Source organism: Balaenoptera ricei, chromosome 10 (genome assembly GCF_028023285.1).
Source record: "Balaenoptera ricei isolate mBalRic1 chromosome 10, mBalRic1.hap2, whole genome shotgun sequence".
Classification (NCBI taxonomy): Eukaryota; Metazoa; Chordata; class Mammalia; order Artiodactyla; family Balaenopteridae; genus Balaenoptera; species Balaenoptera ricei.
Window position 1 is genome coordinate 101,170,337 of NC_082648.1, and position 15,117 is coordinate 101,185,453.

A 15,117-nucleotide genomic window follows, 5' to 3' on the forward strand; every position below is an offset into this window, starting at 1 on the left:
AAACAAGGAAAATCTAAGAAACTGTCAGAACCAAGAGGAGGCTAAGGACACGTGACTACTAAATATAATGGGGTAGCCTAGATAATAACATGGAACAGAAAAAAGAATATTAGGGGAAAATTGAGGAAATATGAATAAAGTATGGATTTCAGTTAATAATAATGTATCAATGTTAGTTCATTAATTGTAAAAAAAGTACCATATTAATGTAAGATGTTAATAAGGAAAACTGGGTGTGGGATATACTGAAACTCTCTGTACTATCTTTGCAATAATTTTGTAAATGTAAAACTGTTCTTAAATAAAAAAGTTATTTTTAAAAAGCATATTGAGGGAACATTATAACTAGCTTTATGGCAATACATTTGATAACTAAGATGAAATGAAATTTGTTGAAAAACACATATTACCAAGAATGACCCAAGAAGAAATAGAAAACTTGAATAGTTCCACATTAACTTTTAAAATCAAATTTATGATTTGAAACATCCCCAAAAAGAAAACTTTAAGCCTAAATAGCTTCTCAGGTGAATTCTATCAAACATGTAAGGATAATAAAAATAATAACAATGGCAGTCAGAATGTAGAGGGGAAGGAGACATTTCCCAACACATTTTCCAAGGCCAGTGTTACTCTGATCCCAAAACCAGGAAAAAAATTTACAAGAAATGGCAACTTTAGACAAATATCATTCATGAAAAAAGATGCAAAAAAAATCTTAATAAAGATTAGCAAATAAAATCAAACAATATGTTAAAAGAATAATATAGCATGACCAAGTGGGGTTCAATCCCAGGATGCAAGGTTGGCTTAACATTTGAAAATCAATCTGTGTAATTCACAATATTAATAGAATAATGGAGACGAACTATATGATCATCAGAATGGCTGCAGAAAAAGCATTTGACAAAAACCAGCATACATGGTTTAAAAAATTCAGTAAAATAGGAATAAAGAGGAAATCCCATAACCTTATTAAGGGCATCTATAAGAAATCCTTGGCTAACATCACACTATGGTATAAGATGGAATGGTTGCTACCAAAGATCAGGAACAAGGCAAGGGTATCTAATCTCACCATTTCTGCTCAGCACTGTATTATACTTAATGTGATACTCAGTAATGTAAGGCAAGAAAAAGAAATAAAAGGCATACAGATTGCAAAGGAAGATGTAAGTTTGCCTTTATTTGCAGGCAATATGACTATGTAGAAAACACCAGGGAATTTACAATAAAGGTATTAGAACAAATTAATCAGTGAATTTAGTAAGGTCACAGTGTTCCAAGTTAATATTAAAAAATCAATTGTATTCGTTAGTATTAGCCATGAATTTTTTAAAATTCCATTCACATTAGCATCAAAAATTTTTTTAAATACTTAGGAATAAATATAACATAACATGTGCAAGATCTGAGCATTGTAAACAACAAAACCTTGCCTAGGGAAACTAAAGATCTAAATAAACAGAAGGATATACCATGCTCATGGAGTGTAAAACTGAACATTATTAAAGTGACAAATCTTCCCAATGTATTCACAATCAAAATCCTAGAGAGCTTTCTTTTTAACATATTGACAAACTGATCCTAAAATGAATATATAGAAAGGCAAAGAACCTAGAATAGTCAAACAATTTTGAAAGAAAAGAACAAGTTTAAAGGACTTACGCAACCTAATTTCAAGACAAGTATTTAGCTACAGTAACCAAGACAGTGTGGTATTGATGCAAGAACAGACATATTCGTACATCTTCTGGAAGAGACTAGAGTCCAGAAACATACTTAACACTTATATGGTCAATTGATTTTTGACAAAGGTGCTAAGTAATTCATTGGGAAAATGATCGCCTTTTCAACAAATGAATATCGGGACAGAAACAGAATGAACCTTGACCCTTACCTCACACCATACACAAAAATTAGCCAGAAGTGGACCTAAGTGTAGGAGCTAAAATTACTAAACCTCTAAAAAAAATAAGATAAAATCCTTGTGCTATTGGGTTAGGCAAAGATTTCTGAAAATGGACCCCTCCCCCAAAATTACCCATAACAATTTTTAATGGGTGGAATGAACTTCATCAAGATTAAAAAAAAAAAAGAAAAAATAGTTTGTACTTCTAAAGACAGAGCTAAGAAAATGAAAAAGTGAGCCACACCTAAACAAAATATTCGAAAAATATGTATCTGACAAAGAGGTCATATCCAGAACATATAAAAAACTTTACAAATCAATAATAGGAAAACAAACAATCCAATAAAAATGGACAAATGATTTGTACAGACACTCAACAAAAGAAGATACACAAATGGCCAAAAATCACATGAAAAGAGCCTCAACATCAATAGTCATCAGAAAAATGCACATTAAAAACAGAGATAGCTCTACACACACTAGAATGGCTACAATTAGGAAGACTGGCAGTACCAAGCGTTGGTGGGGATGTGGAGTATCTGGAATTCCTACACATTGCTGGTGGAACTGCAAAACGATACAGCCACTTTGGAAAGTAGTTTGACAGTGTCATATATTTAAACATACACTCATCGTACAATCCAGCAATTTTACTACTAGCTATTTTACCCAAGGGAAATAAAAACATGTCCACACAAAGACTTATATGTGAATATTCATAGCAGCATCTTCCATAATGTCCCCAAACTGAAAACAATCCAAATGTCTATCGACTGCTGAGTGGATAATTAGATGTGCAGCAACATGGACAAATCTTAAAACTTGGAAAGTGAAAAAAGGAATCAAACACCAAAGACTGAATGCTGTATGATCCCATTTGTGAGAACTCTGAGAAATGGCCAAACCACTGTGACAGTGACAGAGAACAGATCAGTGGTTGCTGGGGCCGAGGGTCAGAGGAGGGATTGCTTTCAAAGCGCACAGCAGAATGCAGGGTAAGGCAAGTGTTCCATACACTGACTATGGCAGTGGTTACTAAATGCATACAGTTGCCAAAACTCATTAAACTATACACTTAAGAAACAATTTTACGTGACTTGTACTGAGGTAAAAATATTTTTAAAGCACAGAGAACGGTCAAAGGACCTGAACAAACAATTGTTCAGGCAGGAAGTACATATAACTGTTAAACATGAAAAACGTGCAAACTCAATAGAAATCAAGGACACGCAAAGCAAAACAACAATGAGGCACTGTGCTTTCACCTATCAAATCAGCAAGGATTTAAAAATGGCAATGTTAAATGCTGGCAAAAAGCACTCTCATGAACCTCCCTTGTAATAATAAATTAACACCTTTCTGAAGGGCATCTTAGCAATATGTAATGTAAACCTTGGAAGCATTCAAACCCTTTGACTCAAGGGTTGACAAAACATTATGCAGCCATTAAAAGTTAATTTCAAAGGTTTTTTTAATAACATAAAAAATGCTCCTGTTATAATATTCTGTGAGAAAACAGAACATATTTTATACCTCATATGGTCTTGACTATGTTAAGCATGTATGGAGTATGTGTACATGTACACACATAAAAATTCTAGAAGGAAATATACCAAAATATGAATAGTGGCCATCTCTGGCTATTACAATTATGGGTAATTTTTTCAATGGTTTCCCCTATTTTCTAGTTTGAGCCTGTACAGTTTTTATAATCAACATGAATAAACACAATTTTCAAAAAATAGAATCAGCACATAATTTTGCTAGAAATCACATGAGTAACCGTTATTAACTAAAGTTACAAAGATGGATATTGCTGATTTTTTTAATTCTTAAAAATCCCCAGGGGCTCATTTTATTGCCTCAGGCAGCTATCCCTCTGGATTCTGATGTTGGGAGACCCATATCATTCCTAATCCATGTTTCCCATCCCATGAATCCAGGTAGAGACTTATAGCAGCATGTGACCCCATCTATGGGGAAGGGAGAAGCAACATATACATTTGTCATCAAAGGCCCAAGTTCCTGCTGGGAAACTTTCTCTTATAGCTACAGCATGGGAGTAATTACCATAATAAGCCACAGTGAAATCAGGGTGTTGCAAACCACAGGGATTTCTGGCACTAGCTAATTGACCACAGCGTCTTTAGGAAAGACTAAGGCACTGCCTGATATATACAGAATATACAGATAATTCTAGGCTGATGGGCGGAAGCCTGACTTGAGTCATTACAGTGGGAATTCATGGCCTCTTGCTGGGGTCACAGACCTAAACCAATTCACGCACCCAGAGACCTTTAATTGAGGGGGACTCTGCAATATAGCCATGGGCATATACTGAGAATTTTCCTTCAAACCTTGCCCAAAGGGCCCAAGGAATATTCATTCAAACTTTGCCCAAAAGGTCCTTCAGCCATTTACCAAGGTGACTATGCATTAAGGGAAGGAAAATACCTTGGCCTTTCAGGGTTATTAGATCTGGCCTCCTTACTAATGATAATTCCTGGAGAAACAAAATGCCAGCATGGTGTGTTGGTCAGAGTGGAGGCTTATGGAGGTGACAGATGGAGCCCAAGTCCATTCACAATGGGTCCAGTAGGATTACAAGCTCATCCCATGGCTACTTCTCCAGGCTCAGAATATATAATGGGAATAAATAACCTTAGTCACTGCAGAATCCTCACACTGGTTCTCTGATCTGTGAAATAAGGGCTATGATGGTAGAAAGGGCCATGTAGAAGACCCAGCCCTTTATAAGAGAGTAAACAAAAAGTAATACCACTTCCCTGGGGTAAATGTAGAGATTGGTACCACTGTCAAAGAATAGAAAGATGAGGGGTGGGAGAAGGATTGATTTCTACCATATTCACATTTAAATCACCTGTCCACCAATGCAAAAGCTACTTGGGTATTAGAAACTGATTGGGACTTCCCTGGCGGTCCAGTGGTTAAGACTCTGTGCTTCCACTGCAGGGCGCACGGGTTCAATCTCTGGTTGGGGAACTAAGACCCCGCATGTTGTTTGGGGCGGCCAAAAAAAAAAGTAAAATACTTTAAAAAATAAAGAAAGAAAGAAGCTGACTGGATTACTGCAAATTTAATCAGGTGATGACGCCAATCACACATGCAAATCAACATACCCCCTGGCATCTGGTATGCAGCTGTAGATATAGAAAATGCTAAATTTTAAATTACCATCAGTAAAGTTTCCCTTTACATGGCAGGGAGATCAGTATACCTTTACAATATTATTTCAAGGTTGTGTCAACTCACCTGCTTTCTGCCACAATATAATATGAAGGAACTCTATCAAGGCTTGCCCAGAGGGTCCTGCAGATATTTACAAAGTAGCTGTGCATTGTTATCATGTGCTGTTAACCATCACACTGGCCCATGATTTTATTAACAGGATCTAGTAAGAGGGAAGTAACAAGTATCCCAGAGGCCCTCAGAGCGGGAGGAGATAAACCCCATGCAAGTTTAGGGGTCTGCCATTCCGGTGAAGGGTCTAGGGATCCAGAGGTCTGAGGCATGTTGGACTCGCCCCTCTAAAGTGAAAGACAAGTTGTTATACCTGTAGCACCCATCACAGAGAAAGAGGCGCATGCTTGAAAGACGTCTAGATTCTGAAGACAACTTTGTCCTGCTATTCTGATCCATTTTCGGGTAACCCACAAGGTTGCCAGTTTTGAGTGGCACACAGAGCAGGAAAAAGCAGTTGCAGAAGGCCCAGGCGACAGTGTAAATTGCTGTCTCAGTTGGACCCACAACAGTCAATGTTGATGAAAGTGTCTACGGCAGACAGATGCTGTGTGGACCCTATAGCAAGCCCGAGTAGGGGAACCACCGCACACATTCCTAGAGTTTTGCCATAAGGCTCTGTCCTCTTCTGCCCTTGGCCTCTGCTGCTGAGCTCTGCATAAGGCTCTGTCCTCTTCTGCCCTTGGCCTCTGCTGCTGAGCTCTGCTATTCATGGTGAAGGCCTGGCCACGTGACAAAGTGATTACGAGACTCACACTGCCCAGAAGAGCAGGTGTTATTGGATCTGCTGAGTCATACCGTGAGATGTGTGTGGCAGCAGCCCACGTTAAGTGGAAGAGGCGTAGGTGAGGCCAGGCCCGAGCACGTCTGGAAGGTGGACGCAGTCTGCGTGAACAGGTGCCAGACTCCCGTGGGACCTCCTCCTGCTGCTCACGGACCCCCCAACCCACACCCACGGCTTCACGGGCAGGTCCACGGGGTAACAGAGGAAAGGGATGGGCGTGGTTACTAGATGGGAGCTGGCACCGTGCTGCCAGCGGCCTCGAGTGGAGCTCTACAGCACTCAGCCCCACTCAGGGGCGGCCCTGGAAGATGGTAGGCGTAACTCCACATACATCTAACTGCCCACTACGGAAGGATGAACTTAGGTATTGATTCATGGGCACTGACTGACGGGCTGGCTGACTGCTCAGGGACTCAGCGTGAGTGAGACTGGAAGACTGGTGACAGTGACACCTAGAAAAGAGGTATCTGAGGGACTCCAGAAAATCAGCACAGCTTATAAAGGTATTTATGTCCCAGGTAAGTGCCCACCGGAAGGCATCCCGGTTGGGTCATCAGGAGGAAAGCTGACCTGCCTGGGGGATGCCAGTCGGTCACTTTCCCCAGGGAACCTGGTGCTGTTCATGGTCTTCCAGACGAGGCTGTGCGTTGGTGTGAAAATAGGGACTCGTCACCACTAAAGCTGAGCTGGCTGCTGCCGAGCCCCCCCAGGCCCCTTCCTCCAGGGGGGGCTTTCCGTCATCTGGTCCAGGGATTACCCTGGACCTCCTTCGTCATGGAGGGGGCAGTGATTTGTCTTCACAAGATACATATTCCAGATACAAATGTCCATTCCCTGCCTGAAATGCTTCCATCATTACCAGCGTTTGTGGACCTCCAAAATGCTTTACCCATCACCATCATGTCCCATGCAGCACAGCACTTACCAAGGGACTCATTTGATGGTGGTGAAGGTGTGGCAATAGTCTCAGATATACAGACCTCACCTGTCTTACACATACCCCATCACCAGAACAGACGTGAAAGAATGGTTGGGCACCTTGTTGATGACTCAGCTACAGAGCCAGCTGAGAGAAAAACACCCTGTGGGGTAAGGGTGCTGTTCTACAGGATGCATTACATACCTTAAGGTAGCTGTGGCAGCCCCACCAAGAGACGATAGCCAAGGGCTGAGATCCTGTGAAGAAGGCTGGGTACCCTACCAGGTGAGTGATGCCGTCCAGCAAAGATGCTGGCAGAGAAAGTAAGAATGGATGATGGATGAAGGAGGCTATAATTATCAATTTAGATCTCATGATCAGTTACAATAATGCAAATTTTAGCAGCTCTTTTGTGTATTGTTTTTGTTTTCCTATTCCCACCCCACCCTCTGCCTTATTTTTTAAAAAGCGCTGATTATAGCTAACATTTTAGATTTCATGTGGGAAACATGACTTTAAGTAGCTCCTGTTTGGGGGATACAAGGTTTTCATTCTTGCAAAGGACAAGGGTTTTCATCCCTCCAAGGTTTCTAAGGCTCAGAATGGTAAACGGTACCTGATATTTTTCGTTTGTCCATCCAGGTCCATTCTCCACCCTTCTCTACTCTGCACAGTACCCTGGTGGGTTGCTTCAACTGGCCCCTTGTGCCCCTGGCTTTCAGATGGGTTGGCAGTGGGAGATGCCAGCGGGAGATTGGAAAGTGAGAGGAGAGAGAAGGTGGGCTAGTTATCCCCCCAGCCCCTCCCCGCTGCGCTGCAGCATGGCTGTGGCCACGCTCTCCTGCTGAAGGCCTTATCTGCTCCTGGGTGGCTCTCTCCTTAGGTCACCCTCGTGCTCCTCTCACTAACTTCTCCCTCTCTTGCCCCTTCAGGCCTAGGAGAGATAAATGCTTCTCCACCTACTGATTTCACTTGGTCCTGCACTCCTCTGGGTAAAAAGATCCTTCAATAAACTCAGATGCCATCTGCTTTCTGCCTGGACCCTGCCCAATGCATGTCCAGACAAAGAAGACCACAGCTGAATAGGGAACAGCTCCCTCACCCCAAAATCTCTCCGTGCCGCCCCCCTTGAGTCACACCCTCCCCCAGACCAGTCCTGGCAATTAGTGATCTGTCCTCCATTCCCATTGTTTTGCCTTTTCTAGAATGTCATATAAATAGAAGAAATCCTAGACACACGGCTTAAAAAGGTTTGGGCAATAAATGAAAATATACCCCGGGGTATTGCTTCTACACTTCATATAATTTGGGCTAAATGGCTTATTTTTGGTTTGCATAGCTTCTGCCAGGCTACTAATGTCCCCAGCGTGGGTGGGAAAATTCTCACCAGGAGATGCTTCTGAGTGGGTACCTGCTCATATGATGGATGGATGAAGCCCAGTCTCCGGTGAACATGCAAGTCACAGCATTTATTTCATCCTCTCAACTCTCCCAGAAACCTCATTCTTCGTATTTAAACACTGGTTTTGTTTCTAATAGATCTATTTTATATGAAAAACACAGCATCTTAGTAATAAAGGTCAAGTTATCTGTTTAATTAAAGCCTACCATTACATTAAAATATACATATGGAAAATAGCTTTTAACGTCCCTAAAATATTATTTGGATCAAGATTTTATGCCTCATTACCAAGCTGTTAGGGTTTTTAATTTAGGTCCTAGATCTTGAGTATTTAAAAAATAAACTCAAAAAGATGCCCATTTTTTTTCTTTCCATTCTTAAAATTTGTTAGAAGAATAATTTCTCAAATCATTTTATTGGGCATGAGCGTTTAGATTTTATTTTACTTCCTCCTTTATTCTTTTCTGTATTGTTTGCCTTAAAAAAAAGGATGAGTTTTTACATTTTATTTCTCAAATTAAAATGCAGTAAAAGGGGCTTTTTTGTGTGTGTGCACTTTTATGAGTTTTAACACATGTGTAGAGTTTAACACACGTAACCATCACCACACGCAAAATCCAGGACAGCTTCATCACCCACAGCCCCCCTCGGGACTCAGGCCCTCCCCCACCCTTAGTCCCGGAAACCACTGATCTCTGCTCCGTCCCCATTGTTTTGTCTTTTGCCGACTCTCATACAAATAGAATCCTACAGTAGGAACCTTTGAGACCGGGTTCCTTCACTCAGCAGAATGTCTCTGAGATTCATCCATGTTGTAGGTATCAACAGTTCTTTCCTTCCTATTGCTGAGAAATGTCCCATCATATGGACGTACCAGCTTGCTTATCCAATCACCTGCTGAAGTACATTGGGTTGGTTCCAGTTTGGGGTGATTATGAATTGAGCTGTCAACATTCATGTACAGGTTTCTTAGTGAACTCTTAAATCATTGTTTAAATACAAAGATCATAGAGAATTTGCCCAAAACAATCATGGACACATCTTGGTAAGCTAACAAAAATACTAAACCTAAATTTAGAAGGTGAATTATGGCTTCTCGTGATGCTCTGAGTGCAAAGGTCGAGGGGAGTTAAGCTTGTAGCGATACCAGGTGTCCCAACTGTACCACCTTCCTGGGGGGCTTGAGAGGAGAGCAAAGGAAAGAGGAAATCAGCACTACCCCGGGGCCACCCCAGTGCCACTCGCTGCAGGAAACTAGTCCCACCTCTAATTCATTTTTCCTAGGCCATTGCTTTCATGGTAGAGTCCAGCACATTCTCTCTTCTTAGGAGGTGACATAATTAGTGGTAAGTCCTTTACAATCACTATGTAAATTCAAGAAATAGGTGAGAAACAAATAACTGTGACAGTGCAGGGAACCCAGTGTTCCTTCTAAAGATATAACAGAAAATATAAGGGCAGTTGGACAGGCAATTGTAGACAGAACCTTGTACAGAAACGTCCACGTAACAAGAGGAATCTAGATTGATGAGACAGAAAATAGAAACACACATTAAACCAAATTCAGGATAGAATTTAATATGACAAAGTGGACATTAAAAGCAATGGGAGGGCTTCCCTGGTGGCACAGTGGTTAAGAATCTGCCTGCCAAGGCAGGGGACACGTGTTCGAGCCCTGGTCCGGGAAGATCCCACATGCCATGGAACAACTAAGCCCATGCACCACAACTACTGAGCCTGCGCGCTAGAGCCCGCGAGCCACAACTACTGAGCCCGAGTGCCACAACTACTGAAGCCCGCGTGCCTAGAGCCCATGCTCTGCAACAAGAGAAGCCACCCAGTGAGAAGCCTGTGCACCGCGACAAAGAGTAGCCTCCGCTCACCGCAACTACAGAAAAGCCCGCGCGCAGCAACAAAGACCCAAGGCAGCCAAAAATAAAAATAAATAAATAAATTTTTAAAAATTAATAAATTAAATAAATAAATAAAAGCAATGGGAGAGGGACTTCCCTGGTGGCGCAGTGGTTAAGAATCCGCCTGCCAATGCAGGCGACATGGGTTTGATCCCTTGTCTGGGAAGGTACCACATGCCGCAGAGCAACTAAGCCCATGTGCCACAACTACTGAGCCTGTGTGCTGCAACTAGAGACGAAGACCCAACACGGAAAAAAAAAAAAAAAAGCGGCACTAGCCAATGGTAACATGTGGGCTGAAAGTGCTTGTTTTACCCAGGACAACAGAAACACTGATTAGCTTTAGGCTTTACAAATTTAGAACACATGTTAAAATTTTAAGGATAATCAATATAAGAATAGAAATAAAATATTTAAGTCTCAAGGCAGTGGAGGAAAAAAAAGAGTAATAAGAAAAACTCAGCCAGAACCAAACATGACGGAGAAAAAAGAAAGAACCAAGTAAATCATAGAGAGTACAAAGCAAAGTGGTGGGGAAAATCCAAATACATCTATTACAACAAATGGAAACAGACTAAACTGGACCATTACAAAGGCAAAGCTGTTCATTTTGGAATTTTAAAAATACAGATATATGCTACTTTACAAGAAATACACCGAAACCATGACAATAAAAGAGTGAAAACAAGAGGCTGGGAAAAGAGATACCTGACAAAGACTAATCAAAAGAAAAGTGTTATGGGTATTTTAATAGTAGATAAGATAGACTATAAAAGCCAGAGGGCACAGAAACGAAGACCCAACACAGCCATAAATAAATAAATAAATAAATTAATTAATTAATTAATTAATTAAAAAAAAAAAAAAGCCAGAGGGATAAAAGGGTAGTGATATAATTATAAAGGGGACAGTTGGCCAGGAAGATATGACAAAGCTTCACTTCCAGATATGTGCACCAGGAGGCATACCAGATTTATAATTCCTTATATTAGCACTTGGGAGTTCACCCTGCTGTTGCCTCTTGCGCCCTGTTCCACTGGGAATTCTGGGTGGGTGACATGACAAAGGTCATGGCTCAGAAATCCCTGGATCCCTGGCTAGAACACGTGAATACCACCACATCTCTGGCCGCCCTCAGCCTCCTAATACACTCACTCTATGTGCCCATCCGTCTTCACAGCCATCATCCCCTGGCAACCACTCTGGCCAGGAACTCTTTGTTATTTATTTCGGCATTCTTAGCACCTCCCACAATGGCCAGCAGAGGAAAGCACTCAGTAGGCATCCATAAAATTATAATTTTGAAGACTATGAAGGCAATGTGAAGAATGGCTATAATATACATTCCTATTTAAAAAGCATGATATAAAACTGTGGATGCATTTTGATTACAAATATGTAAAAATTATATATGTATGTGGATACAAAGTGGAAGAGAATGTGGAGAAATGAAAACAGTCAATTGGTTATGTAAGGTGGATGGTGACTTTTTGTTTTTGATTTCTATTACTGCTACTACATTATTATTTGTGTAATTTTGAAAATGAAACAGAAAGAAATGGCTATACAACTCAGCTATCCAAGAAAGTAATTGCTAAAAGATTTCACTATGTACAGGCAGGAAAACAGAGTTGTTTTCTGAGCCATGGAAATATTTATGCCCTTCGCTCTAGAAGCCATGGTGGTAACACACAGGTGACTCTCTCTGGACACACAGGGTGCTGAGAAGGGAAGGAAGTGCTATGGGAAATGGGTCCAGCCGGTCTAGCTCAGTCCTGTTTTTTCCTTCTCATTCTCTAATGCCCCTCCTTTCTAGGTAACCCCAAGGTGTCCTCCAACTATTCAGAGTTTCACAGGACAATCTTTCCATCAGCCTCAATCCCATGTCTCCTGAGAAAAGGTTCTCTGAGTTACCTGGACAGAAAACCAGGTAAATTAAAGACAGTATTCCTCACCCAAAGTTTGGTCTATATATACCATTTCCAACTAAAAGTAAATAGGAGTCCTTGGAGAAATGGCTGATTCCAGGTCTGGGGCAAGAGATGTACCAGAAGAGCCTAGAGCATTTCATTATACCAAGAAATGCTATCAAAGACTACTAGGGTCACACCAGCAGGACTCCGGAGCCAACACAAAAAGCCTCCCAGTGGCCAAGACAGAACAAATTGAGTATCAAGGAGAATAATAACTGTAATGAATTGAAAGACACCAAATATGTTAACATCCATGAGTTCATAATAACATTTTTTTAAGAAAAATCACTCATTGCTCACTTCTGGAGAATGCTAGGAAACCAATTCATTATTTTGAAAAGTAGTAAGTGAAGGGAAAGAACCAAGGAGATCCTACCTTTCTTACACTGTGTCTCATTGTTACCAAATGGTTGGAAAGGGGAAGTTTGCATTACAGAAGTACTCCAACTAATAAAGGAGAAACAGTAGACACAGAGCGTCACCACCTTACAATCCCTAGTGAACTGATGGACATAGGGGCGATCAACAAGGGTTGCTAACATCACAAGAAGAAAGGCAAGCAGTCCATACATGCTTGCTACCACCTATGAAGTGTTCTTGCCCCCCACATTGAACCTGGATCTGTGCATGTATCAATTCAGGGGCAGGGATATGGGTGGGGGGGGAGACAGGAGAGCATGTTACATGTCACCGTGGGTTGCAATCAGTCAGATTGAGATGGTAAGAAACTCTACATAACAAACAATCCAGACTTTTTCTACAAATGCATCTTAAGGGGGAAAATTAACAAATGGAGAGAGACCCTGCAGATTAAAAAAGAATTGTGGCAAATCAATCAATTGCAATGTACAGATTTGATTTGGATCTCAACTCAAATAAGTTATAAAAGAAAATGTGAGACAATCAGTTAAATTTGAACTCTGACTGGATATTTATTAATATTATTGATAATTCTATTAGGTGTGAAACAGTATTTTCACCATGTTTCTAAAAAGAGTTCTTATCGAGAGACATAGGTCTTTTCAGTGAAATAGGATGTCTGGTATTTGCTTCAAAAATATCTGAGGTTGAGGAAAAATGGGCAGGGATAGAAATGAAATGATTGACCATGAGTGGGAAGTTGCAGACAGCTGGTGGGAGCATTCGTGGATTCATTACATTATTCTCTTTACTTCTGCATGTGTTTGAAATTTTCAATAGTAAAAAAGTCTAAAACATTAATAAAAAATAAATAAAGCTGTTCCTGATCCTCACAGTTGACGTCTGGGGGGAAAAAAATGTCAAGGAAACAATGGGACTCTTACCTTTTCATTAACTGGATGAAAATTCTTCTTGGTAATCGGTATACAAAGGTGTCGAGAACAATCTTTAGGTAATTCAAAGATACGTATCCACCTTTGGACGGGTCCCCTGCACTCAGGGCCTTTTCAACCTTTTCATAGGACTTTGAAAGCTGCGGTGAATTAAAATTAGAGTACAGCATTCACAGAAATCAGCGGCACAGAGCTGCTCAACCACTTTATTTTCACCAAAACCTCTTCACATTTTCCTTTCCAAAACTGATCAAAAAGGTGACTATGGCATGTACTGAACTTCAAATGTTTAATTGAAGAGCTCACTACAAAACAGTATCCCCAGTCACAGCTCCTCAACTGACAAGGCAGACAAGTTTCTCAGGGAAAAACAGCACATACAATTGCTCTAACTCAAATTTCAGAGCTAAAAATACTTGGTGGATCTGCCAGTTTGATACATCTTTCTTAATATACTTTCAACCCATCCCTACTGTGAGCCCATGCTAGGCTGCTCCTGATTAAGTCAGGTCAATCAAACAAAAAGCTGGTAACATTTTATTAAAAAGAGAAGTAGCTTTGACTGTAAGGGAAATCGTTAGGATTTCATAAACATCGTACACATTGGACATTTCTTTAATTATCCTTTTGTGTGTGTGTGTGTGTGGGGAATTACAAAGAACCAGGGTGAATCAGCTTTGCTTATGGGACTTCTAAAATGCAGTAAAGTAGGTTAACAACTGATTTTTATATGACTCATAAAAATGCTATGAAGATTGGTTTTATTTCCAAAGGTTTTCCTGCTGTTTACTACTGAGTAATAACAATATTCTTCGATATTTCCAACCCTCTCCACGTTGTCTGAATTCACTTTTTTCCCGCTAACCGGGATACGAAGATAAAAGAAACACCAACTTGGTGTAAAAGGTGACGTTTAAAAAGCTGCTGGAACATGGAAATATACGTACAAGTGTCTCTCCCCACTAAAGGAATAAGAAGCACATTCACTAAGACTTCCTTAAGGTGCACAGGAATATCGGAAATCTAAGGGGGAATCTTTAAAAGAATCTAGAGACCTACGGGGCCTAAGCTTCTTAGAAAGTTGCATAAAATTAACCCAAAATGTGGCTAAATGTGCCCGTCTCTCTCTCGGGGAGGTGGGCTGCCGGGGGGAAGCCTCTAGTGGAGGGAAGCCAAAGCCAGACATGGAGTCTGGTCTCAGTATATTTATCGGACTAATGAAATCTGCTTTTAATATCTTAATGACATTTAGTCTCCAATCTGGTTTTTTTCAGGAGAGTGTTTTGACATAATCCAGAGCTCTTAGAAGAAAAGCAGGAATGAAACAAAAGTAATGTCTTTGTTTTTCTGGTTTTTTTTTTTTTAAGACTGTATTGAATTTGTTACAATATTGCTTCTGTTTCATGTTTTGGTTTTTTGGCCACAGCGGCATGTGGGATCTTAGCTCCCTGACCAGGGATGGAGGGATCTGATCGAACCTGCACCCTCTGCATTGGAAGGCGAAGCCTTTACCACTGGGCCGCCAGGGAAGTCCCCAGAAGTAATGTCTTTGTGACACGTAAAACCTTTTAGGAATTTTCATCATTACTGTTTATAATGAGACAAACAAAAAAAATGCAAGCAATTCAGCAAAGTATAAA

At 40.7% G+C, this 15,117-nt stretch overlaps 1 protein-coding gene across 1 annotated transcript in view; it reads right to left on the reverse strand.

Moving 5' to 3' along the window:
• Window positions 1-15,117, reverse strand: part of EFCAB6 (EF-hand calcium binding domain 6) — a 248,207-nt gene that overhangs the window by 148,096 nt on the left and 84,994 nt on the right. The window contains 1 exon segment of the mRNA XM_059937122.1: window positions 13,469-13,617. Coding sequence (XP_059793105.1) covers window positions 13,469-13,617 — 149 coding nt within the window.